The sequence below is a fragment of the Amblyomma mixtum genome, chromosome 9 (assembly GCF_055824585.1).
Source record: "Amblyomma mixtum isolate Tamu chromosome 9, ASM5582458v1, whole genome shotgun sequence".
Taxonomy (NCBI): Eukaryota; Metazoa; Arthropoda; class Arachnida; order Ixodida; family Ixodidae; genus Amblyomma; species Amblyomma mixtum.
Window position 1 is genome coordinate 63,605,571 of NC_143020.1, and position 21,950 is coordinate 63,627,520.

Genomic DNA, 21,950 nt, shown 5'->3' on the forward strand with positions numbered 1-21,950 from the left:
GCACGTGTGCTCCTGCGCTTGTTGCTGAGATGATGAGTGCGTGTATAGCGTCAGCAGCTAAGATGCTTAGACAAGTTTTTGAACGGTGTCCATAGGCGTGTGCAGGGTTCTCCATGAGAATGAGCACGTTTTAGCGCAGTGCCCCCCACCCCAACCCCCTCTCACCTAGGCCCTTGCCTCCAAAACGGAGTGAAAAGATGAGGAATGATTATAAAACATTTATTTCCATGTGATGGAATTGCAAAATATACAGGATATTATAAATGTATAGTTTTTATTTTAATCTGTAACATCGGCAGAGGAATATGGGGCATAGAGAGGATAAACGGCTGGTTTTTTTCGCGCTTAAAATGTGAACAAGTGAGGGGAAAGATTCAGAGTATTGCCAGCGTTTCCACAAGAGGTCTTGTCTCCACCCAAACGAAGACAAACCTCTTGAACACCCCGAGGCTTTCCCCTCCCTTGTTCACCATGGAGTGCCGGCAGAGGAAGGCAGTCACTGCGTCGCTGAAGCATTCATGTAGCATCGCGCTTCCAGAGTAATTTCCATTCTCTCTAGACCACAGAAAATATGACATTTGTTTTTTGGTTACTATCACAGCAAAAAAGAAACTGAAAAGATTGCCTCCAAATGACCCGGCAAGTAAACAGTTCTTGGAACGCAACATCACAGGTCTTTGGCCGTTAAAAAACCTGCTTGGTCGTAGCACTGCACTGTAAACAATGACAAGTACAGAAAGTTGGGCTAGTTGGTGTGGATTCATACTTAGCAGCGCAAAGAAACGAGGACCAAATTTTGTATTTTCTAACGCCTTTAAAAAGCTTCCCTTTCCTGAATAAAAATTCAGTTGATAGTCTGCGCTTGTGTTGTGTCTCCTCGTTCGCTTTGGTCCTCGTTTCTTTGCGCTGCTAAGTATGAAACAATGACAGAACAGGACAGACAGATTAAATGTATGGGGCAGACTTGCAACCCCCTCCCTTGTGCGTGTGCCTATGGTGGTTTGCAAGTAATAATGAGTTTGCCTTGACAATAGTCCTGGGTGGTGTCTAATCGCCAAGATTTGGTCTTCCTTGACATTGACGTGTCCGTGACTCTGCATCAACTCATTGGAGTCAACTGGCGACTATGAATACTTTTTGCGGCATGGAAAATGGAGTGTGTTTTTCAAACGATCGAGTGATTTCCTCACGGAAAGGTTAATGGCTGGAACGGGTCGCAAGTGGAGGATTTCCCCGCATAATAACGATGCTGGGGGAAGTTGTGGCAGGGCAGTACGTTTTCTGCATCACACATGTTCCCTCTCTGAAGGAAGTTTTACAAACCAACGCGATGTTTTTGAGGCCAGTGCATGGGGAGACCACGTGTGCATCCGCATGGTAATAGGGGGCACTTACTTTGCACCAGATTATTCTCCAATGTCGTTCGCGGAAGAATGCGTATGCAGCCAATTTGAGCCAATCTGGAACAATATGACTTTACTGGGAAAAAGCGCTATCCAGAAGTTCTTGGAAGAAATCATAGTATCTAGTTCAAAGGATACCTCATGCTGTCCAGATATCAGTGACTGTAAGATTGCTGAAATCGGAGCGTGCAAACAGAAGTTAATCCCCTTACTGTACCAAAACACGAAAAATAAACAAAATCGCATTTCACAAACTCATTTCGGTTTCACTCGCCAAATGCCAAAGATTAGGCCGCACAAATGAGAACCAAGCCTCGCATACATAGAGCAGAAGCTTGTATGCAGTTGTTGACTTGCCAGGGCAGCTCCCAGCCGCTCATATTGCCAACGGCGTAGTTCTGCTTACATGACGCTGATGGGAGCCTTTTCATGACCAAATAAGAAAAGTTTCTTTTTTGGACTCCGGGGAGAGCGTGGGGGAGCTTAATTTTCAACTCTTTCCTGTTCTATGAGCACAGTCCAGTGTCGAATATGTCGGCACCCTTCGACCTGTTTATGAAAAGCTCCTGCCCCCCTTCCGCCCACCGCCCTCAGTTTATTTTCGTCTGGTCACATTTTTGGCTGTGGCGTCGTATGTTTTTTTCTTTAGTGCCTTCTCGGTATTGGCAGTTTGAACAGCAGCACTTGCTTGCACGATACTTTTAAGCGAAACGAAAACTGTCGCCCTAGCTTGATTCTTATTAACTTTCAATCGCGTTTACTGCTTTTTTTGGAGTTTTTTTTCTTGAGTGAAACGGTGACAATACTCAGAGTCATTCTATTTTATATCCCTTTTCCGGGTGCATAAAAATTAAGTTCGAAATGTACGTCCAACCAATCAAAAAAGGTGCGGCAATTTGGTTGCCACCTCATATCCACTGCCGAAAATCGCTACAACGTTTCATGACAGTTGAGTTTCCCTCTCAATCTTGTAGAGGTAAATTAAGTTGATGATTACTGAAGGGTGTTGACGTCTTGCAGATTCGATATTGCTCGATCACGTTGCTAGAGGACACTTCTGGAGAGGTTAACTATTTATTACCAATTAATGAAACAAAGAAAGATACAAGAAAGGAGAAAACTTGTTTACATTTGACTGACTAGTAGCTTTACGTGACGAAACCAGCCCTCGGTCTCACCCAAGCACCTGATTTCAAACCCTATGACTCCGCCCTCGGTGGAGACAGTAACCAATCAGGTAACTCCACAAACATCAACCCAGGAAAACGTCACCAATCAGCAACTGGGAAAGGACAACACACCCAATCAATGATTTTGGAAAGAAGATAACTCACCTCCACAAACACTTCACAAATATGTAATTTTCCACCATCAAGATTTCGGAGGTTTCTCCCTTCTCCCATGAGCTTCGCAAACATTCTCGATTTTCTACGGTGAAGGGTGTTTCAACGTCTGGGAATTCCAGGTTCGGGGAAAGTCACCTCAAGGCCCATCTGTTCAGTACCCTCACTTACAAACTGTCTTCATGCCTGCAGCTAACATGGCAATGTCCTGTTCACCGCGCCTCAAGCTGTCAACGTGCGCTGCCATAGACATTGGACAAAAGCCACCTGACGAGGATCCGCCTTTCCGCAAGAACGTGCACTGTGGGATGCGACCTGATGTATATGTTCCCGGAGGGTGTTTGACCTTTTTACTTATTCTCGGAATACGCCGCTATCCGGCTCCCCTTATACCGCTGCGTAGCCAGTGTGACTCACCCCCTTCTCTGCACTTATGCGGAGTGCAGAAAAAAAAACTCAATGGACATTCCTTTATCGCGAACCCGGACGCGGCAAACAATGCACAGGACCGCGAACTTCCCTATCACCATCAGCACGAAATAATAATTTCTGGAGCAAATTAAAACAAAAAATATTGCCGTTTTGGATATCTCCTTGGATGTCAAAGGCATTACCATGTCTGATGCTATGCATACAAAAAATAAATTACAAAAATCACATGCTTGATTTGCGACGCTGGGCTCTTTCAAGTACATGATAGAAACAAGAATCCTCTGGCGTTACGAAAAAGCGCACTAATTGGTTTTCACGTCGTTTCCGGGCTTGAGCCAGGTTTGTGCAGTTCAAGAGCTGGACCAAGTAGATCGGGTTACCACGTGGGTCAGGGCCTATAAACAAATTATGGCCAGAGGAGATCTAGCTCTGCAATGCGCACACCTGGGCAAAGAAAAAACCTAAGACCGCTGCAGCACTCGAGATCCCAACTTACGGTAGTTATTGCCGAAAACCGGAGAGTCGTTGTTTCAGCAGTAAGCATTGCAACTCGTGTATACGAGATCAAGCCATGCGGGGAGCGTGGCAAGAGACATATGTCTATATTTTCAGGACTGGCAATGCGAAATTCGATAAAGGGTCTCACAAAACTCGTAGCGGCTCACTGCATCCGCGAAGAGCCTGCGCCCGTGCCAATGGTGAACTACAAAAGCAACGAAAGATTGCCGTTCCAGTGCCAGCGGAATCCTTTCCTTTGGTTGTCCAAAGACACCGGCATGATGCCTTATGATGCCTCGAGCACCTTCAGTAGTTAATATTTGCTTCCCGCAGCTGTCAACATGAAAATAGCTAAGCGGGTATCAGCGTCGCGAAACATAGGCGACCGACTTCGCTGTCACGTCCACCCACCACTCACATCCATTCATTGCCACTAACAACCACTCATTGCCATTCATATCCACTCACAACCACTCATTGCCCCTAACATCCACTGATCAATCATATGCCCATTCACCTCTACTCACACCCACTCAATTGCATTCAAACTCATGTCCACTCACAACCACTCACACTCATGACCACTCACACTCATGACCTCCACACTCACGACCATTCACTCACACTCACATCTACTCACACTCATGACCATTCACTCACACTCGTGACCACCCACACTCACATCCACTCACCCGCAGTCACACTTATGACCCCCGCACTCATCCACTCACTCGCACTCATGACCACCCACACTCACATCCACTCACTCACACTCATGACCACCCACACTCACTCGCACTCATGACCCCCACACTCATCCACTCACTCGCACTCATGACCCCCACACTCACATCCACTCATGACCACCCACACTCACATCCACTCACTCGCACTCATGACCCCCACACTTACATCCACTAACTCGTACTCACGACCACTCACTCGCACTCATGACCCCCACACTCACATCCACTCGCTCACACTCATGACCCCCACACTCACAACCATTCACTCACACTTATGACCACCCACACTCACTTGCACTCACATCCACTCGTACTCACGACCACTCACTCGCACTCATGACCCCCACACTCACACTCATGACCATTCACTCACACTCACATCCACTCACGACCACTCTCTCACACTCACACTCATGACCCCCCACTCACTTGTACTCATGACCCCCACACTCACGACCATTCACTCACACTCATGACCACCCACACTCACATCCACTCACTCACACTCATGACCCCCACACTCACATTCACTCACACTCACATCCACTCACTCACAGTCATGACCCCCACACTCACATCCACTCACTCGCACTCATGATCATTCACTCACACTCATGACCACCCACACTCACTCGTACTCACACTCATGACCCCCCACTCACATCCACTCACACTCATGACACCCACACTCACATGCACTCACGACCATTCACTCACTCATGACCACCCACTCTCACTCACAACCACTCACTCACACTCATGACCCCCACACTCACGACCATTCACTCACACTCATGACCACCCACACTCACATCCACTCACTTGCAATCACACTCACGACCATTAACTCACACTCATGACCACTCACATTCACTCACTCGCACTCATGACCTTCACACTCACATCCACCCACTCACACTCACGACCATTCACTTACACTCATGACCAGCCACACTCACATCCACTCACTCTCATTAACCCACACTCACGACCATTCACCCACACTCACTCACACTCACGACCATTCACCCACACTCACTCACACTCACGACCATTCACCCACACTCACGTCCACTCGCACTCACTCACATTCACTCAGACGTGAGTGTGACGATATGAGTGCACTCATGAGTGAGTGTGCCGACCTATGGCTTTGAAATGCTTCACCTCCATAGGTGAAGCCAAGTGATTGCTCACACTCATACCAGCACGTTCTTTACACAGCAGAACCACAGGAGAGGGATCTTGTTGTTAGCCTTTAAACACCACGGCAGTTGCATGTGAAATATACTGCGGCGTAGTAGTGCACAGTGCTGACACCCTAGTCTTGCCAGCATGTGTGCAACACCATGTTGTGGGACAGGTTTGACCATTGCTGTGAAGGCAACAAGCAGATGAGACACGAGTGTGGGCACAGTTTTGGAGTTGGATGTGCATTGTTGTATGTTACCGTGACACCAGTGTGACGAGGTGCACTCGTACATCATAATTCATTGCTCGGCTGCACGTGCGGAAGCTGGCATTGCTCTGTCTAGTGTACTTAAGTGCAGTTCAGGGCTGTATTGTTGCAGTGAATCATGGATCTGCTGGCATGGACTGGAAGGCTTTCTGTTGGTTGATCATATCAATGCCGAGACACAGAAAAGGAAGTCTTTTTTTGTTATGATACAGGTGTGGAGAAAGTATGATATGTGAGTGGGTACGATCAGTCAAAAAATCAGGCAAGCAATAAATGTTACACTGTCGCATCATTTATCATGCGGGCTGGCCACATTTGGATGCTGGGAGGCTTGGACCTCCTGCGCAGTTCCGTTGATGTACCTTGACACATATCAAATGTGATGAGAATAACATGGCCGACCACCCCTTTCTTGCTTTTAGTGGTAACGCCTATTATGCACGACCCTTCCTCAAACACATGCACACACGGTGAACTCTCGTTGTTTTGTGCTCGCGTTTTTAGCTCAAACTTTTGGTCAAATTTTATTCGAACTAAGGGTACCAATAGTGGACACGTGTGTGCGGCACTGTGGTTTTGTAGCTGCATGCTGTCTTTGAGCAGTCTTATATTTATGATTGTTGCAAGTAATCTTTTGAGATTTGCAACAAAAGTTTTGAAGATGAAGACGATGCATCCAAGGGCCAGTACGTTTAGCACAAATTGTGTGCGTGCCATGGAAGGGATATATATTGTTGCAAGGCCAAGCGCCAATGGTCGGGCATATCTTAACGTCTCGGTACTTCAAACTGTTAAGAGACTGAAAATTTGTTCAAATTATGCCGATTCGAAATTAATGGGAAGGGGACTGAAAAAGACACAGAGATCGGAATGAATGAGTGCCCAACCAGAGGGTCTGATGCATTCACGGGTCTTTTAATTCGTCTTATGCGACCACTCATCACCACTGAGAGCATTAATAGTGGTGCCTCATAGATGCCACTCGATCGGCCCTGCATGTTTTAAAATAAACTCATCCCACGTTGTGGCAAAGAGCAGAGAAAAAAAACTGCTGTGAAGCAGCCACAAAGGCCACAACCCACACCAGGCAACGCATGCATGTAATGGCCTTTCATAGACTATCAGCCAGAGGGCCTTCGAAAGCACGATGGCCGCGTGCAGCACGCTGCATTGCCATGCTTCATCATCGGTCAGGACAGGCAAGCTGCACGGCTGTTGCATACGCTTATACTACCGGCAGTTTTATCGCATTGAAATAAGCGATTTTGACCGGACCGAAGTACTGGTTTGTAAATACCACAGGTTTTAATTAAGCAATTTCCATGTGTGTACACACCTCTCTTGCAGTAATGGACCTTAGCAGCTGACAAATGTCAGAACAAGAAAACAATTAACCTGACATTATCAGGTGATTCAAATTCAATCAGCCACTGTTCTGCTCGAGAAAAGATGGGTCAGAAACAGTAAGAGAAGATTGTCAAATTTACCTAACATCATTTAGGGCCGTTTGGTAACAGGTAAAGCCCGACATTACCCAGTTTGTGCAGCTGAAGCATACATCATGAAAACCAGGATAAACCTAATTCCTGCTCAAAAAATTGCTGATGGTTTGTCTTTAGTGAAGCCTGGCGTGTAAGCAAAAGCTTCATTCCCCTGGCTACGCTAAGAGAGCTGCTTGTGGTTGAAGCAATGACGAGACTCATGGTTAGGCTTAGGGGAGACACTGATTCTTTGCTTGTGGATATTCCGATGAAGACACTCCGATGGTCAGTGAAGAAGCGAGACTTGGTGGCTGGGTGACCAACCTCTAGCGATCAACCATTAATTTAACTCCCACCTGCCAGGATGGGTGCACCGACTATCCAGTGTGTGCAATGCACTCAGTGTTAGATGGCAAGCCGCGTCTAGTTGCCCGATACACCACAGCTTTTGCTCTCTGACCAGATTGAGCAGCAGTTGAACCGCAGGCAATTTACTGTGCGTAGCCATCTGCAATGAAGCTTTCATGTACACACTTGGTTTAAGCACAGCTAAACCACCAGCAACTTTTTTTTTTTACCTCACGGCCACCATGGTGTAGCACCAAAGCAACACACCATGGCTCTCCTATGGTTCGAGCTCTCAGTCGCTTGAAGGTGAAAACCACAAGCACCGCAAAGAAAGCCCGAGGTGCCGTAGCGAAGCTTTCCCTTCAAAAGTGCGTTCAGGAGAAATGTAGTTTCCCAGTGCAACGGGCTGAATCTACCATATAGATATTGGCAGACATCTTGAACTTTGAAGGCAACTGATAAACTAGCCACATGATGATTTCCATGTCATGCTGCGTGGCATCAATTAGCGTGGAACACTGTTTTCTTTACACTGTTTTAACAAGCTTTTAGTTCTGGCCCCCTTATGAAAAGTCATCAGGTAATAAAATGCAAAACAGCGTGGGACATGCAAATATTGAAAATTTGGAACACGAATTGAACACAAGTGTGAAGAAAAAAATGCCTTTGAATATCGCACCGAATATCACATATCTGTTCACTCTAAAAAAAATTTCAGAAGATCAGTGGGCAACCTTTATTATTTTCAGAACAGTGTATGGACTTTGGAATGCAAGTAAACAAAGTTATACAGACACAGCACCAAGCAAAAAAAAACATAATGTGCACAGAAGTGTGCACTTGTTGATTATGCAGGATAAACAGCATACAACCTGAAATGTGGTCGTGCAAAATGATGATGATGATGAATTTTTATGGCACAAGGGCATCTGTGGCCAAAGAGCCCCATGGCACAAAGTTTTTTCTTCTACTCAAGGTGGGCTCACAGAGGCATTTAATCAGCATTTAACCCGACATAAGCTGAGCGCCAGGCAGAGGAAAGCAATTGTACCCGTTTTATCAAGAGTGGGTATCTGGTAGCACTGAGGATCGAACCCTGCACCTGCCACATGCGAGGCGGATGTTGAAACGACAAGGCCACCGGTGTGGTTGGTCACGCAAAACAAGTGACCAACTGAGTTCCATGAACTGACACATAACTGGCCACTAATTAGTAGCATGACAGATAGTAAAATCTTCATAACTCTAAATTCAAGAGACCAGAAGAAATGCCTGATTCATCTGAAAATCGACACATGAAATGCCACCCCCGCCCTCAAAGAAATAAAAATAAAAACTACCAAAAATGCAGTGACAGCTTACGAGGAGACTCCCCTGCCCAAGCAACAAACAGCATGTGACGAGCAGGTTCGGCGTGTCCGAAGAAATAAGTGGACGTAAACGAGGGGAACACAAGTTTGCATCGAAAATGGAGAGACTGCTTACATATATATATATATATGTGTGAGCAGATCCATGATTCACTGCAACAACACAGCTCTGAACTGCAAAGAAGTGCAATAGACAGAGCAATGCCACCTTCTGCACGTGCAACCAAGCAACGAACTGTGATGCACGACTGTACCTCGTCACACTGCTGTCACGTTAACATACAACAATGCACATCCACTCCAAAGCTGTGCCCGCATTCATGGTCTCATCTGCTTGTTAACTTCACACCAATGGTCAAACCTGTCCCACAACATAGTGTTGCACACCTGCTGGCGAAACTAGGGTGCCAACACTGTGTGCACTACTACACCGCAGTATATTTCACATGCAACTACCGTGACGATTCAAGGCTGACAGCAAGATCCCTCTCCTGTGGTTCTCCTGTGTAAAGGATGTGGCGGTATGCATGTGAGCACTCACTTAGCACCAGCTATCATGATCAAGCATCTCAAAGTTGTGGTGTGTAGGCTGAAAAAAAATGGCTCATGCATTGTGCAGAGTCAGAAGCGATGCCTCTTTTGTGCATGCAATTTTAAAACAACAAATGGAGTCCCTGTAAGTGAGAACCATGACCTTAATGACCCTGCTTACGAGCCCTTTCTCTTGTCATGAAATCATGAGCCAGCATAAATCACAAGCACCTGATTTGCTTTTTATACAATCAAAGCGAGGGCACTGTACATACAGAGTTGGCTTTGCAACTAGTTTAGTTTATGCAAGGTTTAACGTCCCAAAGCAACTTAGGCTATGTGGGACGGCGTATTAAAGGGCTCCGAAACAGTACGCGGGCCTCTAGAATTTTATTTCCATCAAAAATTGACTGCCGCAGCCGTGATGAAAGCGTCTTTTGGGTCAGCAGCTGAGCACCATAACCACTGAGCCACCGCAGCAGCGGCTTTGTAACTTCGACATGCTTTGTAAGCAAATTTGAATAAACAAGGTAAGCATTCTCCGAGTACACAGCTGAACTTAAATATGCCAAAACTACAGATATTCGAAAACATTAAAATATTTTGAATATAGAAAGCTTATTTCAATCCCAAATCAGAATCATCCTTTTATTGGCGGAAATACTTTTTTCAGCACCAAATTTCAAGCTGTCCTACAATGTGGAATACTAAGCAGATTCACAACCTGTTACATGTCATAAATCTTTAAACAGTTGACATAGACTTTAAAATAGCATTTCTCATCATGCACAGTGGTTTCCTTAGTGATAACGAACAGAAATGATTTTTTTTATTGCAGTATGACAATGTATTCGATGGGGTTGGATTTCAAGACTAGTGTCCAGAGGAGACTGTCTGATCTTTCTGAACATATACAATGCATAAAAGTGAACTACCACACATTGTCCTGCCACTTGTAATGCAATGCCATCACAAAATAGCCTGGTTCTGGGTATTAGCACTGACTGCTGAGGAGAGTGATAGATATTTTTTGCTGGATGCAAGGAACAGTGATGTCTGTGGATGCTCGAATTATAATGGCCAAAAAAAGGGAACAGCAGCTTTTTGAAGATGCCCTTCCCTTTTTTTGACATTCATACTTAGACCATCCACAAAACATCATTGCACCTTGCATCCAGCAAAAAAAAAAAGGGAACAGCAGCTTTCTGAAGAGCGCGCTGCGGTGGCTTAGTGGTAAGGGCGCTCGGCTTCCGAGCCGGAGTACCCAGGTTCAAACGCAACCGCAGCGGCCACGTTTTGAAGGAGGCGGAACGCAAAAGGCACCCATGTGCTGTGCGGTGTCAGTGCACATTAAAGATCCCCAGGTGGTCGAAATTATTCTGCAGTGCTCCACTACCGCACCTCTTTCTCTCTGTCTTCTTTCACTACCACCTTCCTTCCTTCCCTTACAGCGCAGACACCATTGCGGAGTCCACCAAGATATGTGAGATAATTACTGCGTCATTTTGTTTCCTCAAAAACCAATTTTAATTTTTTTTGAAGAACTGCAATGCAATTGAATTTTAATGCACAATGTGAAGCAAGTGAGTTCTACAAACAGCCAGAATGCATTCAACATTTTGTAACGGCAACTGTATCCCGTATGTGCACTAAGCAATTAGACAACCAACCTAAATTACGAGCTTACAATACGCAAGATTGCAATGTTTTTTGTTGGCACTAATCACAGTATTTTTGTTTCAGCAGCCATGACTTTTACAGTTTGTTATCAAGAACATTTTATGGAAGTAAAGAAGGCTTGTTCAAGTAACGCCAGCAGAACAAAGAGGCTAGCACAATGTGAAATGGTCACATGAAGCTTGTATTCTGTCAACCAAAATAATTAAAAATGATGCAAACACAATGATCTACAAATACGCCATTTATATTTAGCACCGACAGTGCTCTGAGAAATGGTAAAGCAGATGTTAGTGAATTCTTTTGTTAGTTCTCGTTCCAAACAACAGAGAACTCCTCAAAGCACCAAAATAACGCAAGACAAATAATTTTGAGGCTGCACACCTACTTGTCTGCACACAAACACTGCTGGAATAAACAAAGATTTACACAAGAACAAGTTTTTCGCTATTCTCACACATACATTTCTAGGTTCTGAGATATAAATGAGTGAATTTATATTGACTGTCACAAAAATTAGCCCACCCAGGCTTAAAGATTAAAGGAGTTGTTTTGTGCACTTTCACTCCCCGAAATTTTTCTGCTGCGGCAGGGTGACAACTAGCGCTAGTGAAGAATATTGGGCACAATGTTTTTGAAAGTCACTCTCCAACAAGAAATGATGCCATCCACGTGTGACCACAAGCTTATTTCCATTCACACAAGTTTACGAGCATAGCAGGCTCACACTCCGTGTTCAGGAAAGACTGAGTGACTGTCTGTGTGTTGCCTAAGGGAACAAATGTTGTGTTCTCAAAGCTTCGTTAAAGTGAACAAAACTTACAAATGGAGTTAAATATGCAGATTAGCTACCAACACCTTTCATAAGGTACTAAGGTAGAATCTCGTTAGCTTGCATACAAAATGGTAGCTAGCAAAACATATTGACTAAGGGCATCACGAACCACTGCTATTCTTTGTGAATCACTTTTTTGTGGTGGTTCAAACTATGGCTCTGAGTGAATCTATTTTTGCACAAGTCACATTGGTAGGGCTTTTCACCCTTATGGGATCTAACATGCCTTGCAAGATTTGAATGTACTACAAAGGCCATAGGGCACAGCTGGCACTGATACGGCTTTTCACCCGTGTGGGTACGGATGTGTTTCACCAGGTAACTGCTGTCTGCAAAGCTGTTGCCACAATGGTCACAGCGATAAGGACGCTCCCCTGTGTGGATGCGCTGGTGTGTTTTTAGGGTGACCAGTTGTGCAAAGCTGTCACCACAATGGTCACAACGGTAAGGACGTTCACCAGTGTGAATGCGCTGGTGTTGCTTTAGAGTGAACTTATGCGCAAAGCTTTTTCCACAATGGTCACAATGGTATGGGCGGTCGCCGGTATGGACTCGGAGATGCTGCACTAGATGGTCTCTTCTTTTGAATGCCTTGCTGCAGTGGGTGCATTTGTGCAGCTTATTTCTTGCAGCTTTACTCCGATGGTTCCCCCTGCCAGAAGGAGTAGATTCCATGCAGTGGCTCACAGGTTGCCTTTGACTGGTTGAGTCTTGCACAGGAGATCCATCACGTCCAGTCTCCGCGAACACTGAACCTGCATTTTAGGACAAAGTACTTTCAACAAAATGCAAAAACCTAAAATCCACAGTTCCCTACGAGTTAAGGATAAAAAATGAATGCAGAGGACACACTCATGAACAGGTGTAGGTGTTTATAAAAAGTTTTATTTAACAGATTGGCCTTAAGAAGAATTCAGGACTGAAACAAGATATCCCTATAGTGAATTCTGCCCGCAGGTGAACAAAACACTTAGCCGGCAAGAAATATGATCAATGCCTGTCACCGCCATTGGCCCTGGCATTGGCATTACTGGCACCACGTATGGGGCTTTTAGTAAGGAGTGATAATACATTTTCCCTGCTTAATCGCGGCTGACACAGGTCAAAACCGCCAGATCCCATTCCGCACGCTGAACACAGCGGGTCTTGCTCTGAGGGAACAAAGGAATGACACTGTGGCTGAAATAAACAGGCATTCATTGCTACAACAACAATAATGCCAGCTAGCAAGATACGCTAAGGAATCAAGGACGTCCAACTGAGCAGCACAGTTACAAGCAAATGTTTGCTAATGCCAGGGCAAGGGGGAAACACCGAAACAAGACGGGACAAGCTGGCGGGAGAATGTTCCCACCACAAAGCCTCCCTGCACTAGTGGAGAGCGGAGCACCGTGTCGAAACGACCGTACACGACAAACTGCATACCCCAAGAGAGAGTGCTCTCTCGCCTGTGCGCAGCAGTCACGCAATCTGTGGCACTCATGACGCTTGCGACGCAGGCACCCTCTCTTGTTAGTTAAGGTAACTAACTAGGGAGGGTCACACGACTGACATTGTCCTAAGTCCACCCATGTGGGCTTAATCACTACACGAATGGCAGTGAGCTATGCTTAGCACACAGGACAACGCCATATTTTCCCTTTATTTGCTGCTCAGGCAATGTCCAAGAGAGGGCCAAGGCTAAAGGCTAATAGCCTGAGCAGGCATCAAACCCTGTACAAGTTTTTGCATCACGTGCTCAGGCAATGTCCAAGAGAGGGCCAAGGCTAAAGGCTAATAGCCTGAGCAGGCATCAAACCCTGTACAAGTTTTTGCATCACGGAACAGAACTCACAAGGGTGATTGTTTGGTCAAAAGTTCATATTTCAAAGAAAAGAACTTTTTAGAATATCGAAGGCAAATATCACTGAGCAGAGTTCTGTAAACTGCAGCTACCGTATCCTTCATGCTGCTTTGTGAAAGACTGCCTTCAGGAAAGCATATGTGGACAAAAACTGCAGATTCTAACCTGAAGAGTTCTGCGAAGAAGGTCCCCCATGTTTGCGGTCCCTGGAGCGCAAGCCTGCATGTCAAAACCAGATTACATCCATTAAGACACTAGATTATATGTGCAACAGCTCATGTGGCGTTATGTGCATGACACGGTGAAAATGGAATACAATCTCACAAAACAGAAAAAGGTGACCAACTTTTCTAACACCATGGATGGCACAGAAGAAGTCTATCCCTGCAAACATGATGATGAGGCAAGCTCATCAGAACCAATCAGGAAGAGCTGGTGATGAAAATGATTAATTTTTATGACCCAAGGGCTGCTTTGGTCAATGAGCATCGTGGTACAAGGCGCTTTCGTCAACGCAAACGGGGTAGGTCTAATACCCATTTCCAGGCATTCCACCCAACAAAAGCCAGGGAGAAAGATTGCGTAACATACCACAGGGAATCCAACCCTGCACAACCTACATGCGAGATTCACGCTCCAATGACAAGGCCGCTATTGCACGGAGAGTGAATGCAGCGAGAAATAGCGAGTAAAGGTGCGACTTGTCATCAGTTGTCGCATTACTTTGAGCAGAAATCACAGCAGCACTACACTCGTTTTACGGACATTCTTTTGATGCAAAGGAGCCAGTCAGGCAAAACTAAAAAAGCAACACTGCGGCTCAGTAAATCTGGTAAAACTGGTGCTGCATTGTGCAATAGTGTATAGCAAAAGAGCCCACAGCTTAACAAACACACAGGCCATTTTTTTAAATGGCTTCGCATTATAATAAAACAATTTCCAGCTCAAAGACAAATCAAAGCACATACCACCATCATGAAATGAACTCTGTACATAATGAATTCCAGATGTGCAGACATACACTGAGTATTGTTAGAAAACTAAAACAAACTTTGTCACAGTACACTCCACATAACTAAATGTAACCTGCTCTTAAAAAGGCCTCAAAACGAAATAGATGTCAAAATGCATGCCAAATGAACACAGGAATGAATATTGTTTCGACAGAGTGCAATAATAAAATGCAATAACAAAATGAGGTCAGTCATTGATGAGCAAACAAGGAATCATAGTGTACTCTTCAGCAAAGCCAAAAGGAAACCCAAAAACAAGTAAACAGCATCAAATACAATTGATTGCAAAATTCACCCCACAATACAGGGCAGGTTTAACAGAGCTACAGTCTTCACACAGCACCAACCAGGAGACAAAGGAAGAGTGTGAAGTGCTGGAGTTACATCGAATTACGTAAGCAAGCATTCGCAGATTCGAGGTCATACAGAACAAGAATCAGAATAAATGCGATGCGTCAAACACAGAGGCACGAAACGCCAAGAGTTCCAATGCATGCAATTTTCATCCTTGATGTTTCTGCTTTGATTGAAAAATGAAAGAATATTGCATAAATGAAAAAAAATCAATACATCCACATAAAAGGAAGTTCACACAAGTACCACCACAAATGCATTTCCTGCTTCCATGCCATGTCACACATGACATTTTTCACAGTGCCTATCACCTCAGATGAGATTTGGCTTTGATCTCTGATTAATAGGACGGGGCCTCATTCACCACATTATACACCAAAAATAATGGCATCATTTTCTGCCATTTGTATTTTTGATTGAGCATAATAGTGTAGAACCAATGGTCCTCCTTTATTAAAGGTGCGCACCAGATGCTTACTTTATTTTTTTTCAGTTCTCCATGTCACAAAGCTACTTGACGAAGTGACATGCGACATCCTACTGACACCTTGTTTACAGACCCATTGTTTTCTGGAATGCCCCACGGGCATTCGGCATCTGAGTGACCAAATAATGCGATTCTACTGCTACTACTAATTGCCCACCACGAGAGTACACATGTTGCAGGATTCACTTGATTGCTCTATGTTGTCAGATGCTCTGTTAGTACCCCTACTGATATGGGAATCCCAATGACAGCTTAAACTGTTCAAACATTGCACGCCACTGAGTCCTGCAACCCAACTTTTGAGCTAAGAAGTACTTGGTGTTACTTTTATTTCCGTTATTCCCTCCTTCCCTCTACATCCTAAGCCTGATGTCATTCCTGTAGAAAAAGTATTAATAGTTACGAAATGAGTTCACTAAAAAAGTTTTGTTTATAGAGCGGTCCCCATTTACCTGATTATTTAGATCCCTGCGACTCAAGCAAAATCATTAAAAACACTTCCATTTCACTTTGTACGTAGACACAATGCACTGATATCATTGCACATGCAATTTGCCAGGTTATGAGCATCAAGCAATGGAGTCATGCAAGGTGGTCAGGTGTGGTATTCAAGGTTTCTTCCTCTGGAATCTTGTGCACATTGGCTTATCAGTAACAGCCTGCGAAATAACGGAAAACAAATAAGCGTCACAATAAAACAAACAAATGAAACAAGCAGCAATGCCTGTATGCTTTTGTGCAAATGACAATGCACAAAATCCACGTGACAGCACATTCTGTCATCTTTGTTCTGCACGCACAAAATGCGAAAGGATATGGACAGGGAATAAGAAGAGCAATGGCAATGTACTGTAAACTGCGAGTACACATTTTTGAAACTGATATTTTCTAGCAGCTAAAATGCAATGTCACTTGTGTTACTTTTAGCACAGCTGGTATGGATAGTTCTCTTTGCACAGACAGATGGATTCTCATGCACCTAACTTTGCACATGCAAATAAGTGAAGGTAAGGTTCTGCATATGTTCGCAGCAGTAGGCTGCATTCAAAGGTTCTTCCCCAAGCATTTACTCTGTGTCCTCCTAATACTGCTCCTCATGCATGTAACTTCGAACAATACGTAACTGAGTAAGGAGAAGTCTCCAAGGCCTTAACAGCATTGTTCATATGCTTTGTGTATTGAATATGTATAATGCAGTTCTAGATCAGCAGACTGACTCATGAGTAGACTCACGTAGGCTCATATTGAGAGCCTGAGTCTTATCTGAGTGGTCAGCAAGTTGGATCCGGACTGAAATTCAAATTGCGACCCGAGTGGTGAGCGAGTCTGGGCTCAGGCTCATATTATGATCTGTATTTGCAACGACGGTGCCCGCTTAGATTTTTTTGCCTCTTTTATTACCGACAGCGGCAGGAATGATTAACTGCCGCAACCAAGGACATTTGAGGGCGAGGCCAGCTGGCGATGTCTGTGGGCGACCGAAGAAGGGAATTCCGCAAAGTAAGGAAGACGGCATTTCATCCCATTCCTATTGCCAGTTTTACATGGGTGCAGTAATGAGCCCGTAGCTTTGTTCCAGTCCCTCCATGCTGTTGAGGGTTCATACTACCACGATGATTTGCTATCAGTTAGTCATTCATGACACATACGGAAGCTGTCTAATTTTGGAATAAAGGTAATATAGCACATACCCCCAGTAAGTTTAAAAATGTGGCTCATGCAACTTTAAAAATGTAATTGAAAACATCAGGGTACAAACCTAATCCAAAGAACATCAGACCAAGATGCACTCCTGAGCCTTAATTCAGGTCTCTATAGCCAAACATACGCGTGCCCAAAAAGCATGACCAGATTACCAAGCAGGCAGCCGAGAAGAAGCTCACAAAATAGCCATGCTCTCCGGCCACACATGCGGCTGCAGGGTCGTCAGGGGATAATGCAGCACGTCCAACATTGAGATTTTTTACCATGGCATCGACCAACTGCCAGCTTACAATGCAATCCTAAGCCTTGCCACAGAAAAACTTAGAGACTTTTGACGCCACATGACTACGTTTGTGGCTGTGGCCTAATTGTGGCTGTCGTGACATGTGACAACACAGTACGTAGGTCAGGATGAGATCTCCTCCACTGACCCTTTGAAGGTATGACTAAACATAAAAATATGGCAATATTCATGCACTACAACTAGCCAAAACAAATTCAATCAAGTACTTCCAATTTGGGGCCTGTGAAATGCATCCACAACCAACCAAAGAATTGTTCAACCAAAAAAAGAATGCTTTAGTTCCAATTTCAAGATGAATAGCCAACGAAATGCAGAAATGACTCCTGCCTTACTTTTATGATTACTTTTCACCTGAAACTTCCTAGTGAAAATATTATGTCAAACAACAGACAAAAAAACAAGTATGAAATAAATAAAATGACGCTAAAAGAAGACGCATTATCACAACTAAGAAATGCAGGACAATTTGAGAGCCTAGAGGAGATAGTGCGTAACTTGCAAGGAACTCTTACAAAAACACACAATGGCTACACGGGCGCCTCTCGCGTTCCGCCTCCAACGAAACGCGGCGGCTGTGTTTCGATGGAGGCGGAACGCGAGAGGCGCCTGTGTGCTGTGTGGTGTCAGTGCATGTTAAAGATTCCGAGGTGGTCAAAATTATTCCCAAGACCTCCACTACGGCACCTCTTTCTCTCTTTTTTCTTTCACTCCCACCTTCCTCCACGGTTCAGCCAGATATGTGTGACTGATACTGCTCCATTTCCTTCCCTCAAAAACCAATTTACCAGTTTATTTAATGAGCCATCAGACTCCAAGAAAATGCAGAACGAAAAAATTCCACAGCACGTCATAGAAATCGAAGGAATACAGCGTAGAATACAAGAAATAACCTTGAATGAAAAAACCTAAACATAAGAGGATCCAAAGGTTACAAATAAAAGCATTAAAAGCTTACAAATAGGAAGGGGCAATAAAAAAATCAAACAATGATCCACTTTAACTCGTTAGGCGAGGTGGCACTCGTCACAGGCCTAATCCAAAGGGGATGGCAATAGTTGTCTATTTATCTAGAGGAGATATCTTTGTGCACAGTACAAAGACAGGTCCCGCAATACGTATTCTACAGGATAGGAGCATCAAGCTATGGGTTGGCATAGACTGGCCACAGTTCCGCGGGAATCTTCATCTCCCGGCTACTGGTGCTCCTCCAATGCCTGCAAAACTGAGAACACACAAAAAAAGGCACAGCACACACACAAAAACGACACTGGCATTGTTCAATATGGCAATGGGATGTAGACCTGCTTTTTAAAGTCGTCTATTTAGTGGAACCAAAACTGAAGGATATCATGCATTTTTCACTCCTGTGTAGCAGCTATATTAGGGCACGGAAAAGGGATTTTGTATTTGCATGCCAAGGAGACTACTTCCCTATACAATAAAAAAAAAATACTGGTGATATGCCGTGAAGCTGTTTGCATCAATTTTCGCCGTAAACTGCTGGTTACAGGTACCGCCATCGGGATATGGTTCACCAGCTTCCACAAGTCACCGTGACGCACCATGAACGATTTTCACACAACGCCACAGAATTCATAAATCATCACCCTTTTTTTACCGCAAAGCTACAGACTGCAAAATAACAAACTATTACATTTGCTAAGCGATTAGGAACACTGAAGAATGCAGACATTTGAGAAGAAATGCGAACGGCGCGATCTTCACGAACGTGCTGTCTTTGCTAAAGCCTGCTACAAGAAAAATAAAGCGTGGAAAGCTCACTGGCGACCGAGTCAGTAACGGCTGAAAACACGTGACACCTAATGACTCCGGCAGCTTTCACATAAGTAGATTTGTCTGTTATTGCGGTTATACACTTCTGCGGCTTTGATGTTACTGGTAAAGGCGTTAATAAGCCTGAATCTTTCGTGATTGCGCGATGACATTTGGCACGTGCGCACAAAGACGGACCACGTCTTCGCAAGCGCACGCTGCAAAAAGTGACGTTCACCGGGTCACACAGAGTTATCCTTTCCCTGTCTGTAGGCCCACAGATTTTCTTCCGCAAAGCTTCTTCGTCTCACAGACTGACAACACACAAAATTCAATATGTAAAGCAACAGATAGAGAAACTGGCCCAACCGGCAACACACAAAAAGTGTGAGTGTGTTGATGCCGCCCACGATGCAGCTTGCGCCATCGTATATTTTCCCTGCATGGTTGGCATGGGCACAACAGAACAAATATAGAAAATAATAAAATTAGGACCATGTAGATAACCTGAATAAAGTATTAATGATGCAGAAAAGTTTGATCTGTGCATAAGGTGCAGTTGATTGAAAACTGGCTGTCAGTTGTGACACCTTCCAGCACGATCGAGAGCAAAACCGAATTTGGACACTGGTTTCAATATCGCACCCAATTTAGCGCAATGCTTTAATTTTATATCAGAATGGCCCTACGCCAAACAATTTGAAATTTGGGAATGAAACTGCAGCGGTTTCCACCGTAATCGAGCCCACTTGCAGCTCCATATCCCACAAACACCGTCTGTTACAACCCCAGACGTGATTGCAAGAAGCTAGCGGCTGGGCCACACTTCCAGGACGCTGCCACCCCATTATGACACTTGTAACGCAGCCGGCTCTTTCACAGCCACGCTCGTGCATAAAAATATCACCGCGATTCAACACTTTATAAACGAATCGGAAGAAGATCACACCCTACTTGAGATAGCACCAAGGCAAAAAGGGGACACAAATCTTTTCATCCACCCAGAAGCAAAGGCACCGGACTCCCACACTTGTTGATAAACACAATAAGGCTGGCTGCTAGAGCTCAACTAATAATTATGGAAGACTTCAACTCTCAACAGCCAGCCTGGGGATCCCCGGTGAAAATATGAAGTGGGATTCCAAATGGTTTTCAAGTGGTGTGACTTCAAAGCAAGTGGTTTTACAAATGGTACTATTTGCTTTCAAGCCTTCCTACTTGAAAGCAGGTGGTTTTGCAAATGGTCCCACTTGCTTTCAAGTGGCACCATTTGAAAGCAAGTTTTTTTTTTACAAATGGTTCCACTTGCTTTCAAGTGGTGCCATTTAAGCAAGTGGTTTCTACGAGTGGTCCTATTTGCTTTCAAGTGGTGCCATTCAAAAGCAAGTGGTTTTCAAAATGGGACCACCAGACTGAAAGTGGCCACAGCTGGGCATCAAGTGCAACCATGATCTGTGTGAACATTTGCATATTAAACAAACAAGGCAGAACTATAATAGATTTTAAAAATAGAGCGGTCAGCAGCTTAACCTGCTAAAATGTATTCATCATTTGTTCAATCACTGTGGTCGAAATTATATGAAGTAACAGCACTCAAATAGGCAAGCGCCACAGGCCCCAGTATGAGTCTCACAAGGAAGGTATATATATAGGAGCAAAAAAGTGTTCTGTGGATGCAAACACACAAGCCAGTGTTATTAATGTCTGACTATAGTATGTCTATCTTCTGTGTGATATCCTTCTGTGTGTGTGATGAAAAAATCTGAACTCCTCGTGATACTACATAAACGAAGAGGGAGGAGAACTACGACTTACCCCCCGGACGATCCGTCAAATAGGTACAAACCATCAGAATACTGGGGTTGTATCTACAAACAAATGGAAAGAATAATGACACGCTCACTAAGCTAGAACGCACAGTAGAAGCGACGGCGCAATTAATCCACCGCATAGCTGATCGAAGAAAAGGGGCGAGGGAAAGAGATTTATGCCGACTAGTGCAGGACTTTGCGCTAAGCAGGATACTCTGTGTGACATAACATTGCTTCAATTTATGACTTGAATAGTGATCAACTCATCAGTATGGAGCAAGATGTGGCCAGGCAAGTCATTCCAGTCTTTCCACTAAAGGTGGTCTTTTCATGGTTTGTGCGGCTGGAGGTGCAGTAGGCAGGGATGATAACAGACTCGTGCAGAACATGATAATAAAATTTGAGATATGGACATAGTCTTGCGATGTGATGTCGGTTAGTTAAATCTGAGGCGAGCATTGCAATTTAGTTTAGTGACACTTTCATGATACCAATAAGCAGAGAAGATGAACCTAGCGGTGCGGCTCTGTTGCTTTAG

At 44.5% G+C, this 21,950-nt stretch overlaps 1 protein-coding gene across 12 annotated transcripts in view; it reads right to left on the reverse strand.

Annotated features, from left to right (window-relative positions):
- The window catches only part of LOC149329352 (uncharacterized), a 245,431-nt gene that overhangs the window by 210,832 nt on the left and 12,649 nt on the right, over window positions 1-21,950 (reverse strand). The window contains exons 5-6 of one of the 12 annotated variants that reach the window (XM_089561853.1): window positions 14,132-14,185; window positions 9,829-12,878 (exon numbers count right to left, since the gene is read on the reverse strand). The exons of the other annotated variants lie outside the window; for them this stretch is intronic. Coding sequence (XP_089417979.1) covers window positions 12,238-12,878; window positions 14,132-14,185 — 695 coding nt within the window. The 3' untranslated portion in view covers window positions 9,829-12,237. Of the gene's footprint in view, window positions 1-9,828; window positions 12,879-14,131; window positions 14,186-21,950 lie in introns of those variants that run through there. 12 annotated transcript variants of the gene reach the window in all.